Source organism: Sinohyriopsis cumingii, chromosome 14 (assembly GCF_028554795.1).
Source record: "Sinohyriopsis cumingii isolate HCF-2022 chromosome 14, ASM2855479v2, whole genome shotgun sequence".
NCBI classification, from domain to species: Eukaryota; Metazoa; Mollusca; class Bivalvia; order Unionida; family Unionidae; genus Sinohyriopsis; species Sinohyriopsis cumingii.
In genome coordinates, this window is record NC_142974.1 from 97,096,124 (window position 1) to 97,113,334 (window position 17,211).

Genomic DNA, 17,211 nt, shown 5'->3' on the forward strand with positions numbered 1-17,211 from the left:
GAAACAGACCCGCTAAATATAAGTTAAATATACACAAGATAACATTCACAGTATATTATTCATCTGTTCAAACCATATTAATCACTTCTGTTATAGGAGAGTAACGTCAGGTTCATATCTCAATATCTAAGAGGTTAATGGAGAATTAAATGTGAATATTTGGACTTTGTCAATTTCTGGTGATGTTTTGAAGGAATTGCTTGTTCTAGTGGTAGTTGATTGACTATTCATACCTGTTTCTTATTCTTAAAACTACATTTAACATAATAAAGCACGAATAAATTCATTAAAATGAAGAAGAAGAAACTACAGGGAAAGAGAAGAAAAAATAATTGAGTTCAGTTCTGTGAAGATTTGCAAATGCTGCTTTAAACGACGACTGGGTGCTTGCGCGGTGAAAAACGTAAGTAAAGATGACTGGTTCATGGCATGGTCAGGTGCTCTAACTTCCACTAATAAACATTAATAGTTTTATATTAAACCGGGAACCAGGTTAAATAGTTGATTCTATATTTATTTGTTGTCTAAATTGTATAAATATTATTTCATTTTGCTATTAAAATGTTATTTTTAAAACTTAGTAAAATTTTCATATGGTAAAAAGTACATGTTTTAAAATCATTCTTAACGTTTTAATTCATTTTATTTTGGTCCAAGAGTACAGCATGACATCATCGTCAGCAAGCTGTTTTTCTAGTGCGAACCAAATATCGAGATTATTTACTATACCGATTGTTAATAAGTTTTGCATTTTGTGAGAATGTCATCACCTGTCAAGACAGATGATACAGTGCCAACGCCTCAGGCAAATGGTATGCATAGCACATAATGAAATTAATGTAAATAAGGATTTAAATATTGTTATTACTTCCCCCCCCCCTCCTTCCCATGCTTGTGTGTGGTTGTCCAAAGCATATGCAATCCGAGGTCGATAGAAGCGGTCCACTGTCCTGCCATTAAGCAGTTTTCTTCTACTTGTCCCCATATCGAAGATCGACACTCTTTTTGTCCTTTAAGTGTTTGTAGCGTTTGTTTGGCGCAGTCTCGGCACTTTGTAAACTACATGTTAGCCCGAGTTTCCTCTGACCCTTGCCACCCCATTTTTGATATTTGGAAATGTATAGTTGGGTGTAGGGTCAGAGTCCGTTGCCTATCGAAAAGTTGGATTTTTTTTTACCCCAGATTATTACAGAAAATATGAGTTCTGAAGGTTTTAATTCTGAGTAAAAAGAAGAGGAATTTTACTGACCATCCACATACAAATGTCAGTCTTGGTAAATATATTAATTACTAGCGAGCACAGGTGCTGGACGCAAGCTTGATGTTAAGAAAAAAAACCAGTCATCTAAAGGAAAAAGTCATACAGAGTGACAAAAATACCTTAGATTACCCCCATGACCCGTTCTGACATAGGACCCTCTCTATCATAATATATGAGAGAAGGTACGGAACTGCCAAATACTTCGCTTCACCCATGACCCTCGATTTCCTTCTTCTATTTCCGTCTTTAAAGGCACACAGCCATACTATATGGCACGTTTTACTCCTGAGATATTTTTCTATCCATCAAGCCATATTGACTTTTCTGCGTTATACCGAAATGAAGTTACGGGCTCCGAAACGTGGGATTTTCGCAAAGATTTTAACTGTGGACACTTCCGTGCTCATGTGAAAACTGGTGACAAGAGTTAAATGGACAATGTTTTATGGTGCATCCCTTCTTGAATTACAGAACAGTGGTAAATGCAAAAGTAAGTTTTTTACTTACCATTAACTTGATTCAACTTTACGAATCCTGTTCCATGCAAGAATTAGACATTGTCTTCTTCACTGCACATTGTATACATGCATCTCTATTTTCAAAATAGGCAAACTATGTGGCACACACGTCATGGCTGTAATATGATTGGCTCAAAATGTTATACTTATTATCAGAGGAGCACAGACTTGTCTCAGCAGTAAAACTTCACGAAAATGCAACGTTTTGGTCCTATGTCAGAACGGGTCAAGGGGGTAATTTAAGGTATTTTTGTCACACTGTATGATTTTTTCCTTTAGATGATTGGGATCACTGTCATCTCACCTCTGTCTGCGTGGGTTCGAGTCTCGGATTCAGCCAATGTGGGTATGTGAGAAAGCTTGTCAGTAGCTTCTCGAGGGTCAGTGGTTCTTTCTTTCCCATGTATAGCCTATCGTGTGCTGAAAAATGGCATTAAACCCTACAACAACAACAACAATTTAGATGATTTTTTTTTTTTTCTTAACATCAAGCTCATGTTGAGCACCTGTGCTAGCGAGCGACCGAAAATCTGATGACAGATAGATTACAAGATAATACCTTGTCCGGTTGATCTCCGTTACCAGAAATGTCAACAAAAAAAAGTGAATATTTTACAACATACAGTACTCATCCTAGATGTCATGATAAGCTGATTATAGTATAACAATGCACTGTTTAGATGGTTTGTCAATATGGACAAAGAATTTGTTTATGTAACAACAGATACTTTTCAGTGCATTTTTTAGCCAGCTTGCAGCTTCCTTTCATGGGCCTCTGAATTTCTCCACTCCAAACCAATGGTTGTATATAAAAATTTAAACGGCCAAAGTTGCAAATAAAAAAATCGCCACATGGTATGTTTTTGTAGCCAATAAGGAAAAACAATCCAAATTTGCGACATTGGCGAAGACCTACATGATCTCAGAATAAACTTTTTATACGTTATTTTTTGTACTTTTAACCATGCCACGATCATCTTGTATTATTCATACGTGATCTCTTCCCCAAAATGATAAAATTTTTACGTTTTTTTCATACTTTTAAGAAAGATTTTTTTGTGCAAGAAAAATACTTGAATATGAAATTTTGGGAGCCACACTACAACCGCGTTATCTCTGAATTCATGTTACAATGGAGTGCGCCATAGCGGGGTCACACTGTATTTGCATGATACTACATAAGCTGAAGCTGCATAGAAAATATACAAAAATAAACGTTGCACTACAATAGTTATACACAAGATATTAATAACTCACATACCTATACAGCTGAAGATGTGCAAGTCCTTATAGTAGACTGCTCACTGACAAGACGTTCTGTAATGTAAAGATTTTGTCTTCTGTTGAGGCATTTATACACGGACGATTCTGCAATACATATCTGTGTGCTGGAAGTATTCAGTTCTTCCCATCAATAGCACTTCGCACATGAGGCATAAGATGAACTGAACTCACTATTTTGAAATCTTTATAGGATATACATAAATCACCCTCGGGGTATGGTTGTACACAAAAATGAAACCTGAGTACATGTATTTCATAAATAAAAGGATTTATACAATTCCATGACATATATCTCAATGAAAGGTTGTTCAAGTTTGCTGGGCAGGCTGATACGCATCTACCCCATTCTGACACCAAATAATGTCGGCAAATTCCAACTGTTTGATAAGCAATGGACTCTGACACCACACTCCAACATAAATGTCCAAATATAAAAAATGGGGTGGTACGGGTCAGAGGAAACTCGGACTAAGTATATGTAAACATGTAGATTACTGACATTTAACATTCATTGTTATTCTAAAATTTAATACTAATATAGTTTAACCAAAGTATATTTAAGTCTGACTTTTGATTTTTCAGTACCTTAAATGTCAATAATAAACTTAACGCCAACCATGCCAGGCAATATTTCATGATGAAAATTTCACCCTCCAATCCGTTCTGACTATCAGACATGCACCAAGTGCCCAGAGATATCTTTTTAAGACACAGGCCCAGGGCTGGTGACTTAAATAAACTCAAAAGCCCTGACTGAAATTCCATAAGCCTGGACTCCAATTTCAACTTGCCCAGATTTCCAGTTTTTTAATATTGTCACACAATGCTGCAATAACTACAGTTTGAATATGAATTCAATAGGGTTCAAAGGGGTTTGAAGGTAATGCAAGTGTCATTAGTATTCATCACTTTTTTCACTTGGGACTGGACTAACAGCAGCCTTGCTTGGCGCTCAGCATTAAGAGGTTAGTGTTAGGACTGGTTGGCCTGTTGTCAGGATAATGCTAAACATAACTATAAACTGCCACACTGCAGACATTGTAGCGATATGACTGCAAAATTGTTTAAACATCTACATTAAAAATCCTAATCACACACACATACACACTTGGGACTGGATGGCCCTGGTGTTGAATCTTGGTCAGAACTGAGTTGATGTATATTAATGTGTTGTTTGCAGTATGTGTAAAGAATTAATAGCCCCCCACCTTTTTTTTTTTGCGTGTTTCACAATGTAAAACTTTGTCAACAATGGGTTCTGAAATTTATTTATGTTGGGCTTTGCTGATTGCTAATTGCTTCCTAAATCGCTATTAAAAAATCAATTACACTTGAACACTATTCCGACAACTGAAATGATCATGCTTTGCATTCTATATATGTAGCAAACCCTGACTTAAGGCAACATGGCCACTGTACACAAACTTGTCAAAAATATAATATATATGGCTTAAACATTCTATTCAAGGCAGTAAAATGTAATAAATTTTGTTCTTGTACACACATCTAGCATCTCTTTGATTTACCTAAAATGGGCTGTTCCACTTCCTGATCCTACCAATGCAAATTAGCACAATGGTCTCACCCACTGCAGTCTTCAAACACATCTCACTAGCTATTGACAACCAGTTAAGTAATGAATGAAATGCTGGTTTGTACTCGACCTCTTTTCCTTTAATTGCGGCTATTTACACTGCCCAAGGGATAGTTTTTCATCAGCTCACTGGTTTCTCACAATTTTTTGTCCAATGTCCCTTGGATCTTAAGCCTCATGTGTTTTCATCAGGAAATCAAAATCAGAATATATTTCATAACTTTTCATTAGTGGATATCAATCCGTTTCTCTGTTGGCACCAGCAATGGCTATTGTCACAAAAGCTGATAAAAACTGTAACTTGGCAAAGAATATTTATTTTACAACAATGTATCTGGCAATGAAAACATTAAAGTAAAGGTTTATGGTAGCCTGTCAAGTTGCAATATATGACAGCCATTAGTGGTACATATTTTTGTGGTTAAAGTCACCCACCATCGAGGAAAACTGAATTTATTTCGAGGTTGAAATAATGACAAAAGAGTCTAAATTTATGCAAATACACAGGAGTTGTTCATTTTAAATGAAGAGTAATTTAGAAACAGGGACTTTGTATGCACTGAAGGAGTAGTAGAATGTGTGCATATATAACAGTTATCAATGAGATGTAAATATATACAAGGAGAACAGTTGAATCAAGCATTCAGTATGCCTAGAGGGCATGAACAGCCAGATAACAGTAAAGTGATTATGGTATGAAAATGAGCACTTAGCCATTATTTTTTGAATAGGAAACTTGTCCTTTGAAAATTTTAATTGTCTGACTACGAAATTGAATAATTCAGGATGTCTGACTAAGGGATTTTCTGTATTTGTTATAGGTATTGGAGCACTATTTTTTTTTAACAGCCAAAGATCCAGTCTGCTGGTGTAGGAATCAAAACAGGGTACTAAATATTTTGAGATGCACCCATGGCTTGTAAATGGAGTTAACTTTTTCCATTATACATTTCATAAGCTTCAGTCAATGTGTACTATAGATGACAACAAAGTATTTGCATTAATTTTGATATCCTGTATTTAGTTATGGGTTCTGAGTGGTCTAAAGTGCTCACCATTCCAGATTACTGTCATCTCACCTCTGTTTGGGTTTGAGTCATAGGTTCAGCAATGTGGGTACATGAGAAAGATTGCCAGTAGCTTCTCATAGGGCAGTGGTTCTTCTTCCATCAGTTATACTGGCCGCCATGTATAGCTTATCTTGTGCTGAAAAATGGTGTTAAACCTAACAACAACAATATCCTGTATTTAATTTTCCACTGACAAAATTGCATTTAAACTCCTGTTTTGAGGCTATGTTATTAGGAGCAGACCAGGGAGTCTACTGTTCAACAGCACAAGGCATGAAAAATTACAGCAAAACATCTGTTTTTCAAGGTTGGAAAAAAATCCTTCCTTAAATGGATGCATGTATGGTTCATAGGCCAGTCAAACCAAGAAATAAGTTGGGAGTTCTGTTAACAATAAATTCTATGGGAAATGAATTAGTTTTCTGAATCCCATTGGGGGTTCAGGTAGTGTGTGTATTTATGACAAAATTTCAGCATTTATTTTAGTGTCATTAGTTAGATAGCTAGATTACAATTCTCCCAAAGAGGGAAAACATGTGCACATCAGATTCTTGCGCATGTTCTCGTAATACATAGGGTTACAACTGAGTGTTGAGCCTGGAGCTGACCTTATGTGACCCATAACTCACATCATTTGTAGCAACAGGATGTTAGAACCGTATTATCGCCCCCACCCAAGGAAGTGGCGGAAAATAAACACGTGATTTTAAAGTGATTCTCATGAGAAACTATTATTTTATGCATACTTTGTCATGCAATGAAGCACCAATTTCCATTCGCTCAGTTGTATCCCTTGTGTTGTTCCAAGATCTGTCAGCATTTGACTGAAAATGGTGTCTAATGCAAAAATATAAAAATCCAAAACAAACAAAATTAACTTTTGGACACTTTTATGACTGACCAATGATAACAGTATGTTATTGAACCAGTGGAGTCTTTATCGTCCAAGGATCAGGTAATGGTTATTCATAAGATAAAACATAATTTGTGCATCAGTTGTTGAAAACAGTGGCTACGTTTTCAGAAAAAATTTAAGTGAAGAATGTGAAAGTAAAGATGCCGTTATGTTTTGCCATATATTTACAGAGGCTAAAAAAAACCATAACCAACTGTGCAAAAAACAATAACTTTCAGAACAGTACACTGGCAAGCATGTTGGGCTGCAAGAACACAAACTGCTGATTGAAGGTCCACAACACCAGGCAGATTTGAATGCAGGGTTACAGAAACATTCTTCCAAGCAAGACATAGCAGTGAAAGTGATGTTTAAGTATGTACATTGGCTGAATGTAGAAGACATCCCTTGTGTTAAAATACAAATCTCTTCTTAATTTAATACACGACTTAACGGCTGAAGAAATTGATGCCATTGGTTTTTTGAAGAATTCTACCAATCAGTATGCCTCAGCTACTAACTGTTCAGAGTTACTGGAGAGCCAATCAAATGTTGTTGAGGATAGTCTTATATGTGACCTGCAAATTTCGTCATGTTCAGATGCTTCTGGCAAGGGAATTGCCTTATTGGCTTTAGTCATATTATATAACTAATATTTTTGTTGTGTATTTAGACAATGTAATTATCTTTTAAAAACTACTGAAAACTGATCAATAGCTTTAATAAGATTTATAGGTTTAGATTTTGACTCACTGTTTTTTGCCTTGATGAGTCAAATGACTTACATGAAGCCATTTGTAGATAAAACACTGATATGGTATCAAATTTAATTAAATTCATCACTTGAAAAGACAACAATAGGTTCCATTGTGTTTTAAAGATAAAAAAAATCCATCCAAAAAATTGAGAGAGCTGAGAATGGAGCCTTGCATTGTGATCAACAGAGGATCCAACCTTAGCCATGTGGAAATAATTTTTGAAAAGGATCTTTTGTCAAATCTGAAAAGAGCCAGGAGCAGTTTGGAGGACAATTAAAAGAATACACAGCTGTGTACTGTAAATAGTGTTACATAACTGCACATAAACATATTTTGTAATATTTTAAAATGATTTTATCATTCTTCTGGCTTCCACATGGAATTTTTGTTTGCTGCAGAAAGTTTCACAAATTCATGTAACGTTCTGTTTTGTGAGAATAAGAATAACTAGCTTGTGACAGGTAGGACATCATACTACATGTGTGCAGCATGATGCCCCTGTCCTAGGTATCACTGTAAACTTAGCTTGTGACAGGTAGGACATCATACTACATGTGTGCAGCATGATGCCGCTGTCCTAGGTATCACTGTAAACTTAGCTTGTGACAGGTAGGACATCATACTACATGTGTGCAGCATGATGCCCCTGTCCTAGGTATTACTGTAAACTTAGCTTGTGACTGGGTAGGACATCATACTACATGTGTGCAGCATGATGCCCCTGTCCTAGGTATCACTGTAAACTTAGCTTGTGACTGGGTAGGACATCATACTACATGTGTGCAGCATGATGCCCCTGTCCTAGGTATCACTGTAAACTTAGCTTGTGACAGGTAGGACATCATACTACATGTGTGCAGCATGATGCCGCTGTCCTAGGTATCACTGTAAACTTAGCTTGTGACAGGTAGGACATCATACTACATGTGTGCAGCATGATGCCCCTGTCCTAGGTATCACTGTAAACTTAGCTTGTGACAGGTAGGACATCATACTACATGTGTGCAGCATGATGCCCCTGTCCTAGGTATCACTGTAAACTTAGCTTGTGACAGGTAGGACATCATACTACATGTGTGCAGCATGATGCCCCTGTCCTAGGTATCACTGTAAACTTAGCTTGTGACAGGTAGGACATCATACTACATGTGTGCAGCATGATGCCCCTGTCCTAGGTATCACTGTAAACTTAGCTTGTGACAGGTAGGACATCATACTACATGTGTGCAGCATGATGCCGCTGTCCTAGGTATCACTGTAAACTTAGCTTGTGACTGGGTGGGACATCATACTACATGTGTGCAGCATGATGCCCCTGTCCTAGGTATCACTGTAAACTTAGCTTGTGACTGGGTAGGACATCATACTACATGTGTGCAGCATGATGCCCCTGTCCTAGGTATCACTGTAAACTTAGCTTGTGACAGGTAGGACATCATACTACATGTGTGCAGCATGATGCCGCTGTCCTAGGTATCACTGTAAACTTAGCTTGTGACAGGTAGGACATCATACTACATGTGTGCAGCATGATGCCCCTGTCCTAGGTATCACTGTAAACTTAGCTTGTGACTGGGTAGGACATCATACTACATGTGTGCAGCATGATGCCCCTGTCCTAGGTATCACTGTAAACTTAGCTTGTGACAGGTAGGACATCATACTACATGTGTGCAGCATGATGCCCCTGTCCTAGGTATCACTGTAAACTTAGCTTGTGACTGGGTAGGACATCATACTACATGTGTGCAGCATGATGCCCCTGTCCTAGGTATCACTGTAAACTTAGCTTGTGACAGGTAGGACATCATACTACATGTGTGCAGCATGATGCCCCTGTCCTAGGTATCACTGTAAACTTAGCTTGTGACAGGTAGGACATCATACTACATGTGTGCAGCATGATGCCCCTGTCCTAGGTATCACTGTAAACTTAGCTTGTGACAGGTAGGACATCATACTACATGTGTGCAGCATGATGCCGCTGTCCTAGGTATCACTGTAAACTTAGCTTGTGACTGGGTAGGACATCATACTACATGTGTGCAGCATGATGCCCCTGTCCTAGGTATCACTGTAAACTTAGCTTGTGACAGGTAGGACATCATACTACATGTGTGCAGCATGATGCCCCTGTCCTAGGTATCACTGTAAACTTAGCTTGTGACTGGGTAGGACATCATACTACATGTGTGCAGCATGATGCCCCTGTCCTAGGTATCACTGTAAACTTAGCTTGTGACAGGTAGGACATCATACTACATGTGTGCAGCATGATGCCGCTGTCCTAGGTATCACTGTAAACTTAGCTTGTGACTGGGTAGGACATCATACTACATGTGTGCAGCATGATGCCCCTGTCCTAGGTATCACTGTAAACTTAGCTTGTGACAGGTAGGACATCATACTACATGTGTGCAGCATGATGCCCCTGTCCTAGGTATCGCTGTAAACTTAGCTTGTGACGGGGTAGGACATCATACTACATGTGTGCAGCATGATGCCCCTGTCTTGGGTATCACTGTAAACTGCAACACTGCAGACAAAATAGTGCTATGACTGGAAAATTGTTACGGCTACATTAAAAACCCAAATCACACACACACACAAGTAAATGGCTTAGTTTCTAACATAAAATTGAATTTACAATTCTCATTGCCAAGGTATTACTTGTATAGGTTTATGTCCTCTGGACCATCTGTCTGAAGTTTAAAATGGTACATGTATTTTGCATTTTTTTAAATTACAATTCAGAAGAAATGATTTTAAAATATTTTTACCAACACTCCCTTGAACATAAAGTCATATCGGCATTGATTCTTTTTCTTATAATCTCCAGGTGGTCCTAAACACTTGGATATTCAATATGATTACTTCTTGAAAAATTGTCACTACTACTGAATGATCATAAGAACATGGGCTTTTTCACTGAAAGACTTTCAGTAATGTCTGATTGGCCATGATGTTGAGTTGGTAATGAATGAAAATGGTGCCCATCTGACCTGCAATATGGTCACCAGTGGCAGCTTAGAAAATCTTATTGCTATTTTTCTATGGTTTTTGCATTAACACATTAATCCCTGGAGCTTTTTGTCATTTTTGCCTGAAAATCGAGTAGGAAACACATTTTGAAAGCTATTTCTGAATAGATCCGAAAACACCAAATCCCCATTGATCTTTCAATAACCTACTGCCTGGTTGTGTTAGAAACATCATTTTTCATTGGCTATTTAACTCGCACGTGAGCAGAAGGGTAAAAGTTGGATTTTTTAATAAAAAAATTTGCTAAACGGAGCCATTATTTTTGTATGGAGACCACTCTTTATTCCAAATGCCCATCTTATCTGGCTCATCTGTCCGTTTGCAGTTCATACCGGTTTGCCTTAGATCTGAGACTAAAAAGTCTAAAATCCTGACACAAAATTGGATTCCGACCACGGACATATTTTCAGTAGAAAAATGTTGGGTCCATAAAATGAGTTCTTTTTATCTGTATTTTGTTGTAAACTAGATATTCCAGATTATTTGGTATCATTGTAGAGCTACATCTGTCTACCTTTCTGTAATACCACCCACGTTAGTGTATCATGCATGACCATGACGCTACAGAGCTCATCAGTAGGCTACTACCTCCTGCCCCGTTAAGTCGTCGCTGGGGGTTAATGTGCTAACATTATGCATTTACCAGATGACTCCTTATGGTGTCTAGTTAGTCCTAAATGAAAAGTGCAAATACTGTATACTGTACAGTATGGCTACCATGGCAACCATCTTGAAAAAGCTAGTTATTCATATTCTCACAAAACAGAAAGTTATATGAACATGTGATTTTGACTTTTTATAATGTCTTGCTGGGCCTTAATTAAAATGGTAATCTGAATCCAGTATGTCCACCATGATGGCCAGCTTGAAAATCTTGTTAATGCTATTTTAAATCTAAAGTTATTTTGACATGGGGCTTTGATTAGAAGAATTCTTACGGTGGCCACCTTGATAGCGTTTTATTTACTCACTTTTGCAAATTTCTTCCAAGACAAAGTTCAGTCTATTGTAGATGAGCTTGAAAGCACAATTTCAGTTGACTCACTGTCACCATACAGTTGTGATACATATCTTACATGGTAACCTTTAACAGCATTTGGACTGCCTCTATGGATTTGTTACATACAATTGTAACTTGATCTGATTCTGACATCATTGCTACAGCTCAGCTGACATGTATTTTCAGGACCCACCACATCACAGTGGAGGTGGAGATTGAGTTGAGAGAATTAAGAAAAAACCTCCACCTTCTCGCCATGTGTCCTAACAGAGTTGATCTGTTCACCACATCAAAGATGACCACCACTGAGTGGACATGGTCTCTATCAGATGGGCATGGTTTATTGTGTATGATTCCTGCAAGCATGCTTTGTAGAGGTTTACGGAGAGAGAGAGAGGCTCCAATTTATTTACATCATTATCAGATGATTATACACATATCATAGATCTAATGAAGGTTATATAATAGATATAATGCCAGATAAAATTTAAATAGTATTACCACTGCAATGCCTTGGAAACAGAAAAACTGCACTAATACTACTGTCCTTCCTTAAGTTACAAAAGGCTGATTGACACTGTTTCAATAAGTTTATGCTTTAACTTTATTCAAAGAAATCTGAACAAACAAATGCACTGACTTGACCTTGTTGAGTTTCTCTTGAACACTGCCAAGTTATCTTGCTGTTTAAACATGATAAGCAATCCTCTGAGATATGTACTCTTTAATTACCAATGGCCGCCACTAAAAAAACAACATGAAATGTGAACCACTTGTTTAGTCCTTGACAAGTAATGACCCAGTCATAAAGCTGAATATATATGTACACAGCTGCAAATTTTAGTTCTGTTCTGACTGCATATATACTGTATGGGACTGGTCAATTTTTCTTTCCAATTGGGGTAATATTTTTATTTATTATTTCATTCATCACCAGATAATTTTGTTTGAAATAATATAACCCTTGGGAAACTTAAATGGTCTCTCCATTTGTAAACACTGTAATAACATTTTTGCATCAGAAGACGATGTCAGTTTCAGCTAATAATTATGGTTCCATCATTAACAGAGGAAGTTTGGTAAATGTTCATAATTAATCTGAACTCATTATATTGTTGAAATGAATAATAATAATATGGGAGCTTACCAAATCTTACATGTTCAACATTTTTATGGCATTCCGCATGGTTGTGTCCCAGTATCCTATTATTCGCTTGTGCTTGTAAGGAACAATATAAAAACAACTTTTATCATGATAGAAAAAACTAATCAGTCATATGGAAATGATGTCAACCTAATTGTGATACAGATAAAAGATGTTTAATCATTTCAAGACAGTTTCCTGTTTGTGACTATTGGAGCATTTGGCTATTAAGACCAAAAATATAAAACTGCAAACCAACTTCTTTCAATAGTATTTAACATATTTCTGTATCAGGTATAATATTTAGCAGCTAAAATGGACCATGTGGAAGATGTGGGATTGATAGAATGACGGTTGTTAAATTTACATTTCTCTAACATTATGCAATAACTTTACGCAAATGGAACACCTATCAGTAGCAGTATTACCATGTTTCGTCTGTACATGAATCTCAAATTGTTTTAGTGCTTTCTACTACATATTATAAAGTCCATTACTTAAAATGAAACAAGAGCTTAAGAAAGTGCTAATGGATCGATTTTGAGTACATTTAGCACAATGAATCTTATTTTAAAATAAAAATTTTCAGTACTGTGTTACTGGAATGTCATTTCCATATTTCTGTTACATTTTGTGCAATATACTTTGTTAGGTATCATATGAAATATGATTGACACATTGAGAAATTGTTTTTGTTTTTGATTTGTTTTTTTTTATATAAGCAAAAGTGGCTGTCAGTTGGATTTTATTTGTCTTAGAGGATTACTTTTCATTCTTAAAAAATCAAGATAAATGTACACTTCAAGAGAAGATCAATACATTGTGTCTCTTGTCAAGTCAGTGCATAAGTTTGTTCAGATTTCTATAAGAAAAAAAAAGTTTAAGCATATTGCAAAAAAGTAGTTAGTTTTTTCTTAATGTATTGAATATACAAGACTCATTAGAAAAATTCTTGAAATGCTATCTGATTGTAAATCATGCATGGCATCTCAGTCTTTCTTTGGGCGATCATCCTTCATTGTTTATTCTAATGTCAATCAGTAAAACTTCCATTGTTAATGACTGGTCCATAATTTGAGCTACATGAATTAAGTGAAGTGTGCCAAGTCATGCATGTGATAGAAATGCACCTTTCTCAAGCTGAAATTGACATCTTCTGGTGCTGACATAAAAGTGTTTACAATGGTCACTGTCTTTATTTCAGATTAATATCCACTAAAGCCAGTTCTTTCTTAGGAATAGACCATTTAAGTTTCTAAAAAAAACATGACCTCTCAGTCTTTCCATGGGTGGTCTTCATAGATCTGTTGTTCAAATGTTAAATCATTCATCCTCTCAGTGGTGGAGATGTGGTCAGGGTGCTGTGATGATTTGTATGTATTTTATTGCTTCATCTTGGAAGGTTATCATGGAGTGAAAGTGGAGAGGATTAAGTCCCCCACCATGATGCATAGGGTTCTGATATAATACACATGAGCTGTACTGTGTGGGCTTAGATTCAATATTGCCTTCAGTAACTAATGTTATCAATACTTTTTTCACATCTGGGGAATTCCCATAAGTTTTCAAAACTGCCTTTGCTGAAGAAATTGACACTTGATCCCAATGATTTAAAGAACTACTGCCTTGTTTCTAAATTCATTCATTTAAAACAATCTTAGAAAATTTTATTAAATCCCAACTAGTATCTCATCTGAAGTCGAATAGCCTTTTAGCAATATACAGTCTGCATATCATGCTTGCCACAGTACTCATCTGCCTTTCTGAGAGTAGTTAATGACCTACTGTCTGCTTTGGATAGTGGGAAGATTACAGTCCATACTCTTATTGACTTGTCTGCAGCATTTGACACCACAGACCAGGATATTTTACTCACTGTCTTCAGCATGTTTCTGGTATTCATGATACAGCCATACTTTGGTTCAAGTCCTACGTAGTCAACACAACACAAATTGTATCTGTAAATGGAAAACATTCCAGCCCAGTAGATCTACATTTTGGTGTTCCACAAGGCTGTCTACTCAGCCAAGTTCTTTTCATTCTATACACTCAGCCACTCAACAAATATCATAGGTCGACATCCAACAGTACACTGATGATGCTTGAATATACCTGTCTAGGTATCTGGCTGATGTTGAGGCTACCATCCAAGGTGTAGAGAGTTGCATTTCCTATGTGAAGTCATGGATGACATGTAATGAGCTGCAGGTAACTGACAATAAAACTGAAGCCATCCTGATTGCCACATAATGACTTTTGCATTCATATCCTTTACCTCAAACAATAAGTATCAACAATATCAACATTATATTTACACTCAGTACAAAACCTGGAAGTCACTCTCGACAGTATGCTGTCATTACACCAACATGTAATGAAGATGGTTTTAACACTCAGCATTGAAAGGAAGAAAGATTTTAAAATTCTGCTAAAAAATTTTTTTGTAAAGTAGACTATCAGTCCCTTTGAGGGACTCTTGTTTTTAACTTATTTTGTCATAATTTGGGTCAAGCTAAACCCTACCTATCAGATTTCTAGTCAGATGGCAGCTTTAGGTTTCTGAACCTGAATTATTTTATGTTTGTCAGCTTTGCAAATGTTTTAAGTAGTGTCTAGGAAAATCGTGGGCTGTTATTTGACCATTTTGCTTCTGAAGTGTGTTGTAGTGCATTCCCTTGTATAATAAATGGAATACTATTCACCTCATTGCATGCATATGATGTACCATTTACAGTACTCTTGTTGACTCTGATTTAACCCTTGGATATACACAGTGCAGGTTCTGAGAAATGACTGTTGTCAGAGTTTTGAAGCATTAGTAACTTCAGAAACAGATCATGGTACAATTGAGACAAAAGTAATTAGAGTTTACAGTTTATTGATCAAAACATTGGGATGTGGTCTTATTAAAGCATGCGAATATTTTATTGAATAGTATTTATTATTTTGTTATTACTGCACAAAGTTATAATGTACTGGCATTTACAAGAAAAAAATATGATCTATGTATTGCATGGTGGATAGTCAGAATGTTCTTCACAGACAAAGTAGTTACATTCTATTACCAGGATCAGCCAGGAGCCATACAAGGTGCATAGTAAAAATAATAGGTTGGCAAGAAACATACAGAGTTTGGGATGGCTAATCAACCAGAATATAAAACACATAGCATATAAATTTTTCACAGGAGATTTATGGTGATTTATAGATAATAATAATAATGAGCACTTTGTATAGCGCCTAATCTTTAGAAGCAGAAGCTCTAAGCGCTTTACAACATTAGACAACACCTATAAGATAAAAAAGATATAATGATACGATTACAAAAACAAACACCATGAAATTAGAAAACATTAAAGAACATGCTGAGAATATTTAAGGTAGGAAACATTATTAGGTCTTTAAGTTTGTTCTTGCAATCAAAATAAGTGAGTTTTGAGAGCCTTCTTAAATGTGATCACTGTGTCTTTGTGTCTAAGTTCAGTGGGCAATTCATTCCATGTTGCTGGGCCCTGGTATGCAAAAGAACGCTGTCCATTTGACTTTGTTTTCATACTTGGAATAATGAGTATACGATTGTCCAAAGAGGAGCGTAAGTATCTTGCTGGTGTGTACACATGGGTGAGGTCGGATAGGTATGTTGGACTAGAGTCCGACTGTGAAACGTAGCACAGAGAACAAATTTTGTGTTTGATTCTGGATCAAATGGATAGCCAGTGTAGGGTACAGAGCAGTGGAGAGGTGTGCTCAGATCGTGGTACTCTAAGTATGATCCGAGCAGCTGTGTTTTGAACTTTTGAAATTTCTGAAGCAGATATTGAGATGAACCAGACAGAATTGAGTTACAATAGTCCAGTCTTGAAAGTACTAATGAACACACAAGTGCTTTATTGGCATCAACTGAAAGATATTTGCGAATTGAGTTGATGCGTCTCAGCTCAAGATATGCAGCCTTGCATATGTTCATGACATGTTGGTGCAGTGTGAGAGTACTGTCCAGAGTAACACCTAGGTTTTGTACTGATTGTGTGAATTTAATGTTGGTGTTGCTGATATTTATTGTTTGAGGTAAAGGATGTTAATGAGAACGTCTTTGTGTTGTGATCAGAATGGCCTCAGTTTTATCATCATTCATCTGCAGCTTGTAACATGTCATCCATGATTTCACATCAGAAATGCACCTTTCTACACCGTGGATGGTAGCATCAGTTGGGTGGCTAGATTTGTATATTTGGGTGTCATCAGCATACAATTGGTGAGACACTGGATGATGATCTATGACACTTGAGAGCGACTGAGTGTACAGAACAAAGAGAACAGGTCCAAAAACAGACCCCTGTGGAACACCACAACATAGATCAACTGGGCTGGAGTGTATTCCATTTGCAGATACAATTTGTGTCCTGTTGACCAAGTAGGACTTCAACCATAGTAAGGCTGTATCATGAATGCCAAGTACATGCTGGAGATGGTGAAGTAATATATCATGGTCTATTGTGTCAAATGCTGCAGACAAATTGAGGAGGGTGAGAACTGTAATCTTTCCGCTATCCAACGCAGAGAGAATGTCATTAACTACTTTTAGAAGAGTAGTTTCAGTACTTTGGTAAGGGCGATATGCAGATTGTACATTGCTAAAAAGACT

The 17,211-nt window shown here is 36.8% G+C and overlaps 1 protein-coding gene across 1 annotated transcript in view; it reads left to right on the plus strand.

Annotated features, from left to right (window-relative positions):
* Nucleotides 1-658: 658 nt before the first annotated feature.
* The window catches only part of LOC149784448 (uncharacterized), an 85,011-nt gene continuing 68,458 nt past the window's right edge, over nucleotides 659-17,211 (plus strand). The window contains exon 1 of the mRNA XM_089932525.1: nucleotides 659-812. Coding sequence (XP_089788651.1) covers nucleotides 761-812 — 52 coding nt within the window. The 5' untranslated portion in view covers nucleotides 659-760. The remainder of the gene's footprint in view (nucleotides 813-17,211) is intronic.